Here is a 15,719-nt window from a genome sequence, read left to right on the forward strand (position 1 = left end):
CCGATGTGAGGGGTTTTCGGTTGCACAGGTTGTATCAAATGGAGTCCCTTGTGCTGACAGAAGGCTTTTTGAATCAGCAGAGGATTTTGCCAGTGGAATAGGGAGCGAGATGATATTACCGATTCCCCCTCCTGGTGATGCCCTCTGCATGTGTCCAAAATCTACTTTAAGGAGTTAAGAGAACCTCCGGAACAGTCTAAGATGTGGGGGAAATCACTTCCCTTCCAGTTTCCTCTACAATTGATCAAAGAGCCTTCTGTCGGTGCAAGGAGCAGCATTAGATACAGCCTGCAATTCTCACCTTTGCATTTTATTTTCTATTGTTGGCCAGCAATGCATTATATGTATATTTCTATTTCCATCAGCAACTACTCAGAATTTCCAAGTTGTATGGACAGGTATGCTGCCTCATCCTCTGTATACAAGCTCAGCTCTTCCCTGTGCAGGGATTATCATATCTATTTGTGTTGGAGATAAGATTTTCCTTCTCCCACCTGCTGAAACTCAGAAATACTTCAATGCAACATACCTTAGAGTAGTTATGTTTCGATTCATTTTCAAACTTGTGTATTTCTCTATCCAGCTCCCATCCTAATCTCTCTACTACAGTATCATCTCCATTCTCTCTTATCCTATTGACACCATCATCAATGTCTGAATTTCTGGTTTCCACGACAAGTCTCTGTTCTATAGCAGGATAGTAGGCTCGAGGTTTTTGGTAACAGTGTTCACTAGTGATATATGATTCCTCTACAGAAGGAATGGTTGAAGGTTTCTCAATGGTTCCATTAAAAGTTCTGTAACTTGTAGTCTCCTCTTTGCAACAGTTTTCATCAATATGAATGAGGCGCGTGCTGTGTGATTTTTCATCAACTTCAAGATGTTTCCAAGGCTGACACCAGAGCTTCAAGTCAGGATGTTCTTTGCTTCTGATGAAAAAAGTAAATAAGTGGGAGTCAAGACTAAAAACTTTTACAGACGATTCAGATGACCTACCCCTTTTCTCCAAGAATATCAGAAGTTTTCACTTCTGCTAAGATTAACCATGGTCAAGTGTGCAGTCAACTGTAGTCAATAAACTATGGTCAGCTTAATAAAGTATGGTTTAAAGTTGGTTTATTTCAACTAACTATAGTTGAGATCAGCATGGCCAGCTGTGGTTAATTTAAGATGAAAGTGACAATTTCTGAACTCTCCCGTTGCAGTTATACTAGAAGAGGGGAAAAGCACATGAGATGGAAGGTCACTGTGTCCAGTTCTCAAGATGGGTTAGCAGCAAGGCCACACTAGCCTATTACAAATTCAGGTCTACAGTACAGAACGCCATACACAACAGAGATCTGCAATGCTAACCACACTTGCTTATTCAAAAATCTAGCAGTATGATTCAAATGAGAACTTGCAAAAACAATGCTTACTGCAAAATGCTCATCTTCAGTTGAAGTCCATGCAGTACTTCTATCACTTTTTGCACATCGCCAAGAAGTTGGTGCGTAGCAACTATTTTCTTAGCATTCTGGTGGGAATAATTTTCTCCCAAAAATGTTAAGCCATGCATGTGACCACTGCATAACCACTCCTTCTCATACCAGTATTTCAAACTGGATCTCTTACCTGAAGCAGAATAATGAGAGGGTAAGATTACAAAAGTAAATATATGAAAACTCTTGATCAAAAAATTCACATATTCTACTACTTAATCTTTATTCTCTTCCCCCACTCTCCAATAATAGTAACTTCTAAAAAGGAATAGTACAAAGTCAACTTTAAAGTGCGATTGCAAAAGAAAAAAATCTACTCCCCACCCATTTGCTTCAAACAAGGATGACATTTAGTAATACTCAAATTCTCTCTTGGCTTTTAAAAAAATAGTGAATTGGATATCATTTAACTAAAGTAAAAACTAGCAAGTATCAAAATGCAAGTCCTATGATGCAGAATTTCATTTGAAGCCAGTCTAAGAAGGCTTGGAAGCTGGTAAAAGACACAAAGGATGTAATCAGATCTACACTAGCCCACTGAACATAGTGGAACTTTCTTCTGTATAAACACACACACAGAAATCTTTATCTGAAACTTAGTTAACCACATCTTTGCACTTGAATATAAACACACAAAATCCTTGGCTCCAAGTGAGGAGAAAGCTACTGTTTCCTTATGGCAATGAAAAGGTAGGTGCTGCTGTGACAGTGAGTTTGTTTTGGTTTCAGCAGCACCTTCCTTGTGAGGAGTGCAAGAGAAGGGAAAAGCCAGAATTGGGCTTGCCTGTTGCAGTGGTGTATTCTGGTCACCATCTCTACACAGCTGTATCCTAGAGGCACAAGAACAGTTTTTCCTTTTCAAAAGGTACAAATTATACTGACAGAAGTCATTTGGCTGAAAACAGGTCAGTTTAACCTCTTTTCCACATGCTATTATATACAACTGTCATTGCAGTGAGGGCCCCAAATTGCTTATTCTCCATTCTCCTTTAGTGGAGAAGTCACATCTCCCCTTGAATATGCAAACAGAATAGGTTCTGTCTGGCAGGGAGATGGAGATTTGGCCGATAATAATGCATAATGCATTTCCCATAAGGTGTCAAGCTACGTCCCTGAGGGATACGATTGACTTCTGACTGGCTGGATACAGCCACCTGTCAATCAAGACCCAGCTAGGTCAGAAACTCTTCAAAAGATGACTGTTGCCAAACAGTCTCTTGTTCCTCAACTGACCATCTGCTGCTATATGTGAGGAGACCAGAAGCCCTTATCAAAGTAGCTATACTGGAATAGATGAGACTTGAACTAAAATGTTCTTTTTGTTATTTCCTGCCTCTTCCATTTGCCCCCTTCCTTCCTTTTCTATTCTTAAGAGTCTTCATAAAATTTAGCTGTTGGGGTCCTGAATGCATTTGAACCCAAACTCTCAGGGTTATTCCAACCTCTCATGTTATAGTCATTTGATTCATGCTATGTGTGTGCTATGAGAGGGAGGAACAGTTAAACTGGATGCAATCTTTGCTTTCCTTTTGCAAGCATCTGCCTCGGATCCCTGGAAACCACGCCCATCCGGGGTTACAAGGAACATGCCTTGTAGCCTCTGGCACTACTGGTCTCCCCAGAATGGCAGTCATGGAACCAAGGGAGTAATAAGTTATTTACCTCACTTCCATTACAATCATTGTAAGTTGTTTCATTTGGAATGCCGCAAACAGTATGAATTAAATGACAAGAAAAACAAAGTTCCATCTAATGTATGTCTTCAGAAGTATAATAATGTAAACTTGCAAATTAACAGGAGATAAATCAATAACAAAATCAAATAGGTTGTATTTAAAAGAGACAAGACAATAATAATAATAATTACTACATACTATTAGAAGACTCTGCAACCTTAGAAATCTTTGTACCTGGAGGATCTTGACAAATATAGCAGGTATATTTCTCAGGTACATTATCTTCTAATAGACCCATACAGACTCCATGCTGCCAACAGAGACATTCTTCACACTGTTGTAAATCAAATAAACAGAACTAGATCAATACAAAGTATGCATCACACAAACAAACAAACAAACAAACAAACAAACAAACAAACAAACAAACACTTTAAAGGTATTTTAGAGGCCTAAATACATGACTGTATATTGCTGGTGCATATTTCTTTTGCAAACAGAATAAATGAAAAAGAGAAGAGTTATTATGGGAAATTATTCTTTTTCCCCTTAAACTGGAAAATTACAAACTATGCAACATGGAAATCAGGGAGCAAGAAAATTAATCAGGAAATATCAGGTCAATATATCTATAGAGAAATTATGTCAGAAGCAAAAACTTAAGTTTTCCTATGTGACTGTAACACCTTTGGAAGGAAAATACGACATATAGTCTTGTGTATTAGAACTAGTGGAGGCCAAATTGGCCCCAACAACTGCTGTATCAAGCTAAGCATACCAAACTATTTCCCTCAATAAACTGAACTATTTCAAATCTAATCCCATTTTTTCCTGTGTTATTAATGGATCTTCTGTTTCCACCAGGATCTTCTGGTCTTTCCCTCTTATGAATCTCAAAACTCTCAGCCTGCATCTCCCTCACCTATTTATCTAAACTGCTGCTCTAGCAGCAGTTGAATGGCTGGAATGTGAGCCAGATACCAGGAGACTTAGATATGTCATCCTCAGGACTATGTTAAATGAGAAGACTACATCACTACCTGTTCCCAAGCCAGGCATCAGATGGGAGAAGTAGGCCATCCTCTATCGCTACCACCATTATAGTTAACAAGCCAGGTAAACTTGGATGGTAGGGAGGAGGGCTTACCTCTCCAGCTTCCTGAGTGAAAAATGCCTACCCCTTCTTTACACAGGCGAAGTACAGCCTTGAGTTACAGGGAGGGAGGACACAACATGTTTGTACAGTAATGGAATTTTGGGGGTTTTCTTAGGAAGATTAAAAGAGCTCTATGTCATTCTAAAATCTTAAGAATTTGTTCTAAGTGCTACTACATTAGCATTCACCTAAGCATGAAATGCACAAGCAAATGTTACAGGTAAGAACAATTCATTCTTAGGGATAATATTTTCAACACAAAAAAAGAAGTCAGAAAGTAATAGAAGAGGCAAATGTAAACAATTAAAGTTTTTCATATCTGACACCATCTACTCTATTATAAAGCAATTTCAGGTAACAGTTAAGCTCCATAGCATCACCATTTTGGGGTTTGGTAATGAGGATTCTCTGCTATCTATCTATCTATCTATCTATCTATCTATCTATCTATGCACACACATTATTATAAAACGTGCACAAATGAATCTTCCTAATTAAGTACTGTTTGGGCATGCAGGAGAGCACTGCAATATATTTATTTATTTACAAATATGCAACCTAGACTTTCATGAAAATATAGCAAAGTAAAACCATACAAATCTATAAATATATCAACAAAACTTCAATTTGTACTTGATAATTACTTATGTGTTTCAATTTACTTCATTACGCTCACAATCTACAACCATGTACCTGAATCATAAAGTCATTTTCTTCCTCCACTTCACAAATGCACCGAACAATTTCAAAGTCATTATCGTCGTATTCAAGATCCTCATCAGGATTAGTTGTTACATCAATGTCCTGACTGCAGTCATCGTCGCTCCAAAGCAGACTATCTGCAGATGACTCACTCAAGGTATCATCCTCTGTGTGCAAAGAATTTAATAGGAATAAAATCTGTGTGAGTAATTCCAGAAAGCTGCCAAAGGAGGTGGTCATTCTAAACAATGTTAGCAAAAGAATATCCATTGATAAGACTTTCACACATTCCAGATTATGCTTAAAATTGTGTTTCTGTGCCAGACTCAGATGCTTTGTTAAATTTGTATCCATTACTAAACAAACGTGAGACATAAAGTAAAACCCAGCCAAACCCTCAATTTCTTGACTGAAAACTGGGCCAAGAAACAATGTAATAAAAGGAAGCCAGTCTCACTGAAATCAATGAAACTTGTATGCTTTGCTTTGACTGGATCATGTCAACATGCAACTACAACCCTACACATGCTTACTTTTTCTGTAGAGCTTGCCATCAAGTAATAAGGGCTTGCTCCTGTGTTACCATAGCTGCAAGGAAAGTTTCTGACAGTATTTTCTCTGGCCATAGCCCAATAGTAATCTGCTTATACTGCCTACTCATGGAAGCAATGGTTACACCACTTCCATCTACACAAAAGCTGGTTCCTAAGGGGACACTAAACCAAACAGATTCTAATGCTAGAAACCAGCATGTAGTGGTTAGTTGCTTCTGTTCTTGAGGACTACAAAACTAAGCAAATGGATGGCAATCTGGATTAAAAACTAACCCAGGCTCAAGGATCACCAGGGGCAGGAAAAAGGTTCAACTCCCAGATCAATAGTGCCCTTGGATGCTCTGACAATTACTCATTTGAGGAAAGTTAAAAGTGCTGCACTTGTAGTTAACTGTACCAAATCTACTCCAGAGTGTCCTTCAACCCTCAGGAGAATATTCTTTGAGCACATGGGGAGGAAAGGATGCCCACTCACACAACATTCAATTTCACAACTGCATGACTCTTTAAGATATCATCTATGTTTTCAAGAGATGATAAAGTGCTGTTTATTTAAACTGGCTGTTTCTACTTTTCTTACACTGAACAAAAACACTTATGAAAAACAGCTATTACAGCAGTGAGAACTTAGTAAGAGGAACAAAAAATGTAGTAAATATCATAACCCTTATGACTATTATACCATTTTAGTACACACAGAGAATAATGTGGGAAGCAACAGAAAAGTAGATTAAAGTAAGTGAGCAGAATAAATACAAAACTCTCCAATAACAGAGGTATGTGATTTTCATGTTACACGCACTTAATTTGTCATTGAGGTTTGGCATCTCTTTAGGTGGTTTGCAACAAAAAGTTCCAAGTTCCCTATGATTTCAATGAGTTTGCTCAGGAAATAATTAGATCTGGATCTAGAGATATAATTTCTCAATTTTTGTATCCAAAGTAATTTGCTGTGGAGAACTTATTTTCAAGTCTTCAGCTTTTTTAAAGATGTCATATAGTGATTGAAATGGAAAATGCATTTAACCTCAAATTCTAATTTGCTTTAGAGTAGCAGTGGACATTACCTCTTATAAGTAGGTAAAGGTTGGTTTAAGATTAGAAAAAATGTAAGTCACCTTTAAGCAGAAACCAAATCTAGAAGATTTCAGCCTGAAGGTTGAGCATTCTGGAAAGATACAAATGATTTAAATGCAAGAATTTAGAATGGAAACTGGTGGAATTCAATTCATTTTAAAATAGGTATCAAGGACTTAATGTTCATAGATGAGTGGCTGATCTAGGAGCAGTGAAGCACACAATTCTGAGCCACACTAGGTCACAGTGTGGTTCTATTAACAAGGACTCGAATACACAAAAAAATGTTATTCTTCACAGTTGTTGTAAGAATGCTTTCAGATATTATTAAATACTATGAGACAAATCCAAAAGAAAAAACAGGAACCGACTTCCATATACAATTAGTTTACTTAAAGTGCTGCTCTCTTTACAAGATACACACCCTTCTTTCCACAATAGCCCACAAGTAATAAGGTGATCATTTTTCTTCTGAGCTCACACAAAAACACACCTGTATACCCCATGCCCATAACACAATACTTTTGTAAGTCAAAGCTTTATATGGGAAACTAATGCAGAGGCAAGCGATATTGTAGCACAAAGACGTTACCAGCTGATGCAGCTAGGGAGTAACTGGATCTTTTGTTAATACAACTGAATATTTTCTAATATATCTATAAACTATTCGTGTATAGAAGCATCAGATAGTACTTAACAATACTTCTTTAAATTAACAGAGTCATATATTGAACTACTTATCTGCAAATTGGAGGAACTTATCAAGATTAAAGATTTATGATTAGGATGCCTTCTCCTTCACTGAAATAACTACACATGGACATGTCTAGATGTGCAATGGGACCAGGAAAAGAAAGTTGAGTGTCATTTTTAGCCATGTTCTTTCTGTATCAATGGTTGATGGTTCAAGTATGTTTATGGCAGCTACATAAAGTATAAACTATGCCTGTTTTTCAGTGCTGATCCTTCTTCTTCAGGGCTGATCATATGGTCTGCTTTTTACTATCTACCTCTTACAAAAACTTCATTTCAGCTTCAACAGTGTTTCACAGGTGCTAGCAGTTGTGTATTAACCCCTGGATATGATCAGCCTTGCCATATTTAAGGCACGGTTGAGTTGCTCCTGTCATTGCTTCTTAGGCTAGGCAGAGAATTTATCCTCTCCGGATATTCACCTTAATACTACTTTCCTTAGTACTACCCTACACCTAAAAATCTGTGTAACCTTCAGGTGCTTCTAAAACATTTGTTCAATATTCATTAGTGGTTCCCCCCTTTTCTACGTTGTTGCTTAGCTCTGGCTATTCTAAGCCATCAACAAATATAGAGAATAGACACATAGTACCCAACTGTCTAAAACAATGACTGCATTCTGACATGTGAAGCCATGCTTATCTTAGTAAAGCCATACTGTGCATGCGGCCCAATCACTCCTGCTTTTCTCCTCTTTTGGCACAGTAAACAATGAGGATAGCTTAGCTTTATGTGTCAATGCAGGACCATGATTTGTTGTACTGTAACAAGCCACAATCAATAAGTCAACAACAAACCATGGTTTAAGAGTAGCCAGTGATCGGGGCTTATTATGAAGCAACAGACCATAATTTCATATTTGGATGTAACACCAAGCTATCACCTTCCTAGTTTGCTTATCAACTCATGCCAGGAGAGGAGCAGAACAGAAGCTTTTGCACAGCAGAACTGGGTTGCATGCACCAGCATGCAGTTTTGCACAGTTTTCACAGTAGTTATTAAATCAAGCTTATTGACTTACTATTATGTGCAAACACACTAAATTTAACACTTCTAAAGAATAGAAAACTGGAAGAAAGGGGAAAGTTACAAAAACAAGCCAGGCTCAAGCAAACCTGCTAAGACAGAATTGGAAGAATCCCTTTAACTAAAACTGATAAATCAGTCTTAGGTCTTTGAGCTGGCATGTCTCTGCAAGGCAAATACATCATGCTTTATGATAATGTGTTGTTGCAGTAGTCAATGTGCTCCATCCTAGGCAGCAAGTCTTTGCAAATTTTCAATTCCTTTACTAGCATTTCAAAGTTCTAAAGTGAAGACTATTGAGGTAGAAACTAAATCAATCTCACCATTCGTTTTTGATTTGTGTTTACGATGCCCAGAATCAGCACCCTGCAGTTGCGTACTCGAATGTGCACAAGGCCGATTTGCTGAATTGTATCTCGTTGCAATGGCAGATCTCGTAGGGGAAAGATCTTGGGGAAAGTCAACGTTTTCTTCACTCCCTGAATGCTCTGTAAAGATTAGGAAGTGTTAACACTTTAAAAATGAATATTCCCAAGATTCCATGGTTAAAGAATTAACAGTACATGTTTGCACTGGTTCTACACCTCTAACAAACAAGTAGTTAGTGTAGACAGTGTCCATACTTGTAGGCTCCTCTGCTTACAAGGATAGACCCCCATCCACATTATTTACCCATCACCAACAACCACTCCAGAATGCTAAGATGCTCTGCTCTCCATTCAGTAGGAGGCAGGGTCTCTTCTTTGAACAGGGGTGGGAAACCTGTGTCCTCCACATATTGTAGGACTAAAAATCTCCATAACCAGATTACTGGCCATGCTGGCTGGAACTAATGGGAGTTGGAGTCCAACAACATTGTCACAGAATACAAGCTCAATCAGAGGCTGGACTGATCTGCCTCGTCCTCTGCTAGATGCCATCATCACCTGTCTCTGAAGCAAACAGTGACACTTCTCTGTTAAAAAGACAATTGCATATATACTTGTTTACACTGATGTCTCCAGTGTAACATTGTCTTAGTAGTGTTTTCTGCTAAGAAAATGACGTTGATCAAGAAAGGAAAGACAATTAAATGAAGCCATATCCCCCATTATTACCTGATTTTGTTTTCTTTTTCTTCTTTTTCTTCTTCTTTGATTTTGATCTTACAATGTCTCTGGGTTTTTTCTCTTTGTTCTTCTCCTTTTCTTTATTAGCTTAAGAGAATTTTAAAAATCTATATTATTTCTTACAGGATAAAATAGTAAGCTTTTACTCAGGTATACTCAGTGCTTTTTTTCTAAAAAAAATGTTTAGGAGTACTCTCATTTTCCTACACATATTGAAATACTGCCCCTCAATGAGGCCAAACTTAGATTCACAAAATGTTTAGGGGTATGCGAACCCATGCATCCCCCCAGAAAAAAGTACTGGGTGTATTTATGCATGATTAGAGTGTTTCTAGATCAGTAGTCATGTACAATTTAATTTTAGTCATCTCTGTGTGTTCCAGTACCAATCTCTACTCATTTGCTATAAATGTGTGTTTCCTCCTCCTCCTCAAATTGCTGGCTCATTATATTGTGCCCCTAAAGGTTATACTTAATTTGCACAACTCCATGTTGTAAATTAAGTGATTAATAGAAAAATAACAAGCTGAATTTTAATGATTAAATGTAACTCAAGTGGTTCAGACTCATAAATGTAACTAGAATGTTAAAGGCCAATTCAAAATAGTTACGAGAAAGAATGCTTTTGGCAAAACACTCACATAAGCAACCAGATGTCGTCCGTCTTCTATTAGAACATTCTTGACTGGCCTTTTCAGAAGCTACAGAGCCTCTTGTTTGAATGCTTCTTGTTGCTGGACTCTGTTGTGGTTCTGGTGACTTCTCAATACCATGAAAATACTTCATATGATAATGCAGCAGTTTGGCTTTCCGAAAGGATTTGGAACAATCCAAGAATTTGCATCTAAACTTGGGTTCATGTTCTATTGCAGCTTTTGAAGCGGTAAAAACATCAGCTCTCTTTGAAGCAGTGGTTACTGTAAGAACACAAGATGTAAACTTAAGAAACACATGCATTTTAACTGTAACATACTAGCCTTGTGTAGATATGTAAAGCCTTTTGCACAGTGGATAATCTGGACTACACTGCCCAAAGCCCTTCAAACTAACTTTTATATAATTAGTATAAACTTTACCTGTAACAGATGCCCCTGAAATCTCCTGCAATTCAGGTGTAGAGGAAGGCTCTGCTGTATTTTCTTCCTTTAATCTGGTGTCATCTACTGAAATCTGAGGTACTGAAGTCTGAGATACTTCGGAAGATGGAGGCAACTCTTCATTAATCTTTTGGTCAGACTCAACACATGCTTCTAATGGACCTAAAAGTCAAAAGGGTGGGTAAGTGAAGAATAGAACACACAAATACAAAACACTTAGAGTTAACATAAAAGTCTTTAACCGCCAAATCTACATTTTAAGGTAAAACCCTAAGAGAACTCAAGCAAGAAATAAACTAGAATGAGGGCCAACACTACATGTGACATTCAATGCAACTTTACAACTAATGTGCAGATTTTTTTAAAAAAAAAAGTTCAAGGGGTGGCTTATAATTAAAGACAGGCTCTTATAAAATCAGCTTGTTTACCTTCTTCAACTTCTTTTGGGATAGATTCTGGCTCTTTTAAAGACCCAACTTCATCCAGTAGTGGTGCAATGAAGTCAGTATCTAAAGTTTCATGACTGCTACTGGTAGAATGTCTTGATCGTCTCTTTATAGAATCCTTTTCATTGTCCAGAGCATTTTTCAACTTTTCTTGCGCTAAAAATAATTTTAAGACCAATCAAATTTTAACATAATATTTTATCATAATATTTACATGTTTAATTCAAATGCAACCTATTACACCACCAAAGGTATTTCACCAAACGGTTACATACATTCATATACACATAAAATTATACACAATGTGTTGACCTTGTGGCAATTATCTTTCATCTTTATGACCACATCCATTCTTCTTCATGTAACACAATTCCTCTTCCCTTCTGGCTTCCCCAGAAGCATGGATGTAGGTTCTCAGCCTCCACACCTACTGACTAGCAATAGCTTATTATTATTGATGGGCATTTTAAAAAAGGTACAGTGGTACCCCGCAAGACGAACGCCTCGGAAGACGAAAAACTCGCTAGACGAAGGAGTTTTTCGTTTTCTTAGCCGCTTCACAAGACGCATTTCCCTATGGGCTTGCTTCGCAAAACGAAGCTTGCCCCGCAAGCTCCGGGGATAGTGGGGAAGCGCAGCGCGTCTTCCCCTCTGTCCCCGGACCCCTTTTGAACCAAGGGGCGGCAACGGGGAGAAGCGATTCTCCCCGCTGCCCCTTCCTTTGCTTTAAAACAGGTCCGGGGACAGAGGGGAAGGCACGCGGCGCTTCCCCTCTGTCCCCGGACGGTCTCCATAGGAACGCATTGATTGATTTTCAATGCATTCCTATGGGAAACCGTGCTTTGCAAGAAGAAAAAACTTGCGGAACGAATTAATTTCGTCTTGCGAGGCACCACTGTATTATATCCACTGCCAACGGTTAGTGAAAGGCATGTTGTTCTTAGGGTCAAACACAGTCCAGTGAGAAGCAGTCTTTGAATTATTGGATCTTCTTGATAATGCTGGAGGTTGTTACAGATAAGACAGCTGTGCCAGTGGACACAACAGGGTTTCCACTCTATTTTCTCCTCTCCTCACCCCCTTTGCCCCACAATCTACTTCAGAGGGTTCCCTAAGCCGTCAGAGCAGAGTTGAGGGGTGGGGGAGAGAGGAAGGGGAAGTCCCATTGGTGTGAGTGGAAGGAAGTCTGCTGCACAATTGAGAAGACACTATTAGATATGTCCCATGTAGTATTTTTTAAAAAGAAATTAAACAAATACTCAGGCATATAGTGAACTACTCTTACTTTATATTTTATCCGTAAATCTGCAACTTCCCCCCTGACCCCTTTTGTCACCGTCACTGGCTCCTTCTGTAAACTCAATATAGAAAGGGAAATGCCCAGTCTTTTCCCTTCATTATTGTTAAATTATTTATTAAAGCATTTATCTCACTGTTCTAGTGTGAATACACACCACTTAGGGCAGGTTATAAGATATAAAATTACGATTTCATAAAAAGAATGTAAAACTATTGTAACAGAAAGTGGGTAAGATTGTCTGCTGTGTGGAATAAAACTGACTCAATGGACCAAATATGAATCTGACCTCTCATGGTGTCTAAACAGTTAGACGGGTGGTTCTCACAAAAAAAAAAAATTAATGCTAGTACTTCAGAATTTTATTTTATATATTTACACACAGTTTTTTGATCTAGCATCTCTAAGGTAGATTTCCAATAGATAATAAAATTCAATACAAGATGATGGTGTGACATGTAATCAGTTTTGAGAAAATGATATTCAAGGCTCCCCCTCAGCTGTGTGTTGCTCTTGATGCTACGGGCCTTAGAGGCCAATAGCAAACCCAAGCAAACTGCACCCCTTCGGGAAGATGTAACTGTCACTCAGGAGTGGAACTCTTCCTCATGCAGAGCAGATAGAAGGCTGGCTTCTGGCTCATAATTTGATGATGGGGCAGTTGAGATGCTGGGGGGGAGCATGATATTAAAAGCCTCTCACCAGCTCTCTAGTGTCCCTGATGTTGCTGTGTTAGAGGTCTGCCCTCAAGTATCAATCCTGCACTGAAACAAAAGAGTTTCAGGGCCTGAAATGCATGCCCAAACACTGGGAGAGGAAAAACAAACAAAACAAAAATGTTAAAGATTACACAATGCCTACCAAGCCAAATTATGCAGGAAACATGAGACTGAACCTCATCAAAACAGGTACATCTCAAGTGTTCTCTGGCTTTTTGTTTTTTAAAAACTTATGTTTACTTTTTAAACTGTTATTTATATAAACGGATGAAATGTATGCAAAAAAGCTAAAGTTACTCAAGCTAAGCATCCTCATACAATTCAGTTATTACAAAAAATCAGAAAATGAGTCAAAATAAGGTCCAAGTATTCAGATAACCATGTACTTAAAAAGATCAGAGCATGTTAAAAAACAAATGAAGATTTGCAATGTAAAGTTAAGCATTTTTGAGAGAGAGAGAGAGACCAGTAGAGCATAAAAATAGTCCTATCTCTGCTTATTTAGCCATTACACACATCCCTCTATTTTATATCTCGCCTTGGTTCATTGGTGAGCAAAGAGAACTGCAAGAAAAACCAATGACTGTATAGTGTTTGCATTTGTAAAGTGTTTTGAAAAGGGATTAGCAGGAGCGAAATCAGCTGATTTTCAGGGTTGCCACGTTCCTTACAAAGCATTATTTTTCAGAATCTCTTGAAAGGGGCTCTGTAGGTTCGTGGGGGGAAAGTGACCCAAAATCATTGTGATAGCTGGTGGGTCAAACTTGACCCATGAGGGATGGCCAAGATAACAATGTGGGCCATTGGCCAGATCCTGTTCCCCTTGTTCTAGGGAACTGACACAGAAAATGCATTACTTCGGCTTTCGTGGCAAGAGAGGATAGATTTGCACATCTGAAGTATTTTTGTCCTTTCGTTCCCCAATAAAACCAGAAAAGGAATCTTCCACTGTTAGTAGAAATACATGAAAAAGCCTCCATGTGCCTAAATTCAAAATGTAATGGGAGATAGTCAACTAAGCTTTACTTAAGAGTGGACCCACTGAAATTAGTGAACATGGCTAAGTTAGGTCCATTTATTTCTGTGTGTCTATTCTGGGTAAAACTTAGTTGAATGCCACCCAGTTTTCCTAAAATTTGCACGCTCTCTCTCTTTAAGAATATTTACTATTCCAGTTGATTGCAAAAAAAGCTTATTTAAGTAAATGAATAAAATACTCACACATGTTCTTCTGGAGTCGGGGACGTTTTGAAGGGATCTCTCCTCCTTTAGGTATTTTCCGCCTTCTCAGTTCTAAAGTTATTGGCTGCAATGTTTGAGAGCCTTGCTCTAAATATATAAATAGAGCAAGGAAAAGGTTTCTAAACATACCAAGAGAAGAGGTAACCAGATTTTTTCTTTCTTTTTTAAAGAGAAATGACATTTTTCTACTGTTTTATAAAACTTTTATGGAGCTTAGGATTTGAATTCTCTAGTTTCATCTTCCTTTTTTGGGGGGGGGGGGAGTATTCTATAACATGTAGTGGTACCAACTGAGATAATAGCCATGTATCATTAACATCACAAGTTCCTTAGGAACTGGATAACAGATATTGCACCCTAATCACTGTTGTAACTCTTGGCTTTAACAAGCGTAGAAAACTTACACTAATTTGTGTGTGTTGATGGTCAGTTCAAATTAAAGTAGCAAAATAACTAGTTAAATCTGTTGTATCACCTAAATTGGGATATCTACACAAGGAGAAGGAAGAGATGGGGGATCTTGTGACCCTCCAGATAATGCTGAACTACAGCTACTGTCACCCCTGGCAACTGGCCATGCTTGTGAAATGCTGAGAATTGACGTTCAACATCTGGGGAGCAACAGATTCTCCACCCATCATATATGAATGAGACACAGCCTTGACTGTTACCACTGACCTGCAGGAGGCACCACAGGTGGTCGACCACGTCGTCTTTTAGTTTCTTTGAGGTTTTCTGGTGGGCTATTCACATTATCATTTTCAGGTTTCTTTTCAATCTGGGTATCTATTGAGAATTCTCTGTCATTTTCAGATATGTTCTCTTTGTCTTCTTTGCCATCCTTTGGAAGAGCCTTTTCAGACACCTTGCTCTTTTCTGAAGGAACTATTAGTTTCCCTTCTTTATCAGGTTTAGACCTTCGTTCAGTCTTTAACGTCTTTTCATCCTTGTCTTTCTTACTATTCTCAGTTGCTTTCCTCGGTTCTTTAAACTTTTCCCATCTTTCAGGAGATGAAGGGATTTCATTACCTCTCTCCTTGGGTCTTGAATTACTCACAATAGACTAAAAGCAAGTTTAAAAATTGTGATTGCTTTCCATTGTAAATTAAACAGAACTGGGAAGGGGGAGGCACTGAAATAAGCCAATTAATAAGACACACAATATATAATTAAAAGAATCCTGTGACTGTACAGCTTTAATACTATTGTCTGGTTCCTTTTTCCTAATATGATTGCATGCACATATAAAAAAACTTAAAAACTATATAGCAGTACATAAGGAAACAAGTACCATATGACAACACTCAGTGCTCATGGGAGATTACATGGGGGACAACTGGTTAGAGTGTCTGGAATTTCTACATTTATTAAGATTTATAATCTG

The 15,719-nt window shown here is 38.2% G+C and overlaps 1 protein-coding gene across 2 annotated transcripts in view; it reads right to left on the minus strand.

The window, feature by feature from the left end:
* PHF20 (PHD finger protein 20) overlaps positions 1–15,719 on the minus strand; it is a 50,031-nt gene that overhangs the window by 3,835 nt on the left and 30,477 nt on the right. Inside the window, exons 6-16 of one of the 2 annotated variants that reach the window (XM_081916717.1) lie at positions 15,014–15,398; positions 14,315–14,422; positions 11,060–11,233; positions 10,611–10,793; positions 10,176–10,451; positions 9,523–9,621; positions 8,749–8,913; positions 5,007–5,182; positions 3,392–3,491; positions 1,419–1,614; positions 530–929 (exon numbers count right to left, since the gene is read on the minus strand). In XM_081916717.1, coding sequence (XP_081772843.1) covers positions 530–929; positions 1,419–1,614; positions 3,392–3,491; positions 5,007–5,182; positions 8,749–8,913; positions 9,523–9,621; positions 10,176–10,451; positions 10,611–10,793; positions 11,060–11,233; positions 14,315–14,422; positions 15,014–15,398 — 2,262 coding nt within the window. Of the gene's footprint in view, positions 1–529; positions 930–1,418; positions 1,615–3,355; positions 3,492–5,006; positions 5,183–8,748; positions 8,914–9,522; positions 9,622–10,175; positions 10,452–10,610; positions 10,794–11,059; positions 11,234–14,314; positions 14,423–15,013; positions 15,399–15,719 lie in introns of both variants that reach the window. The other variant, XM_081916716.1, reaches the window with a different exon arrangement.

Source organism: Podarcis melisellensis (assembly GCF_964234715.1).
Source record: "Podarcis melisellensis genome assembly, chromosome: 6".
Classification (NCBI taxonomy): Eukaryota; Metazoa; Chordata; class Lepidosauria; order Squamata; family Lacertidae; genus Podarcis; species Podarcis melisellensis.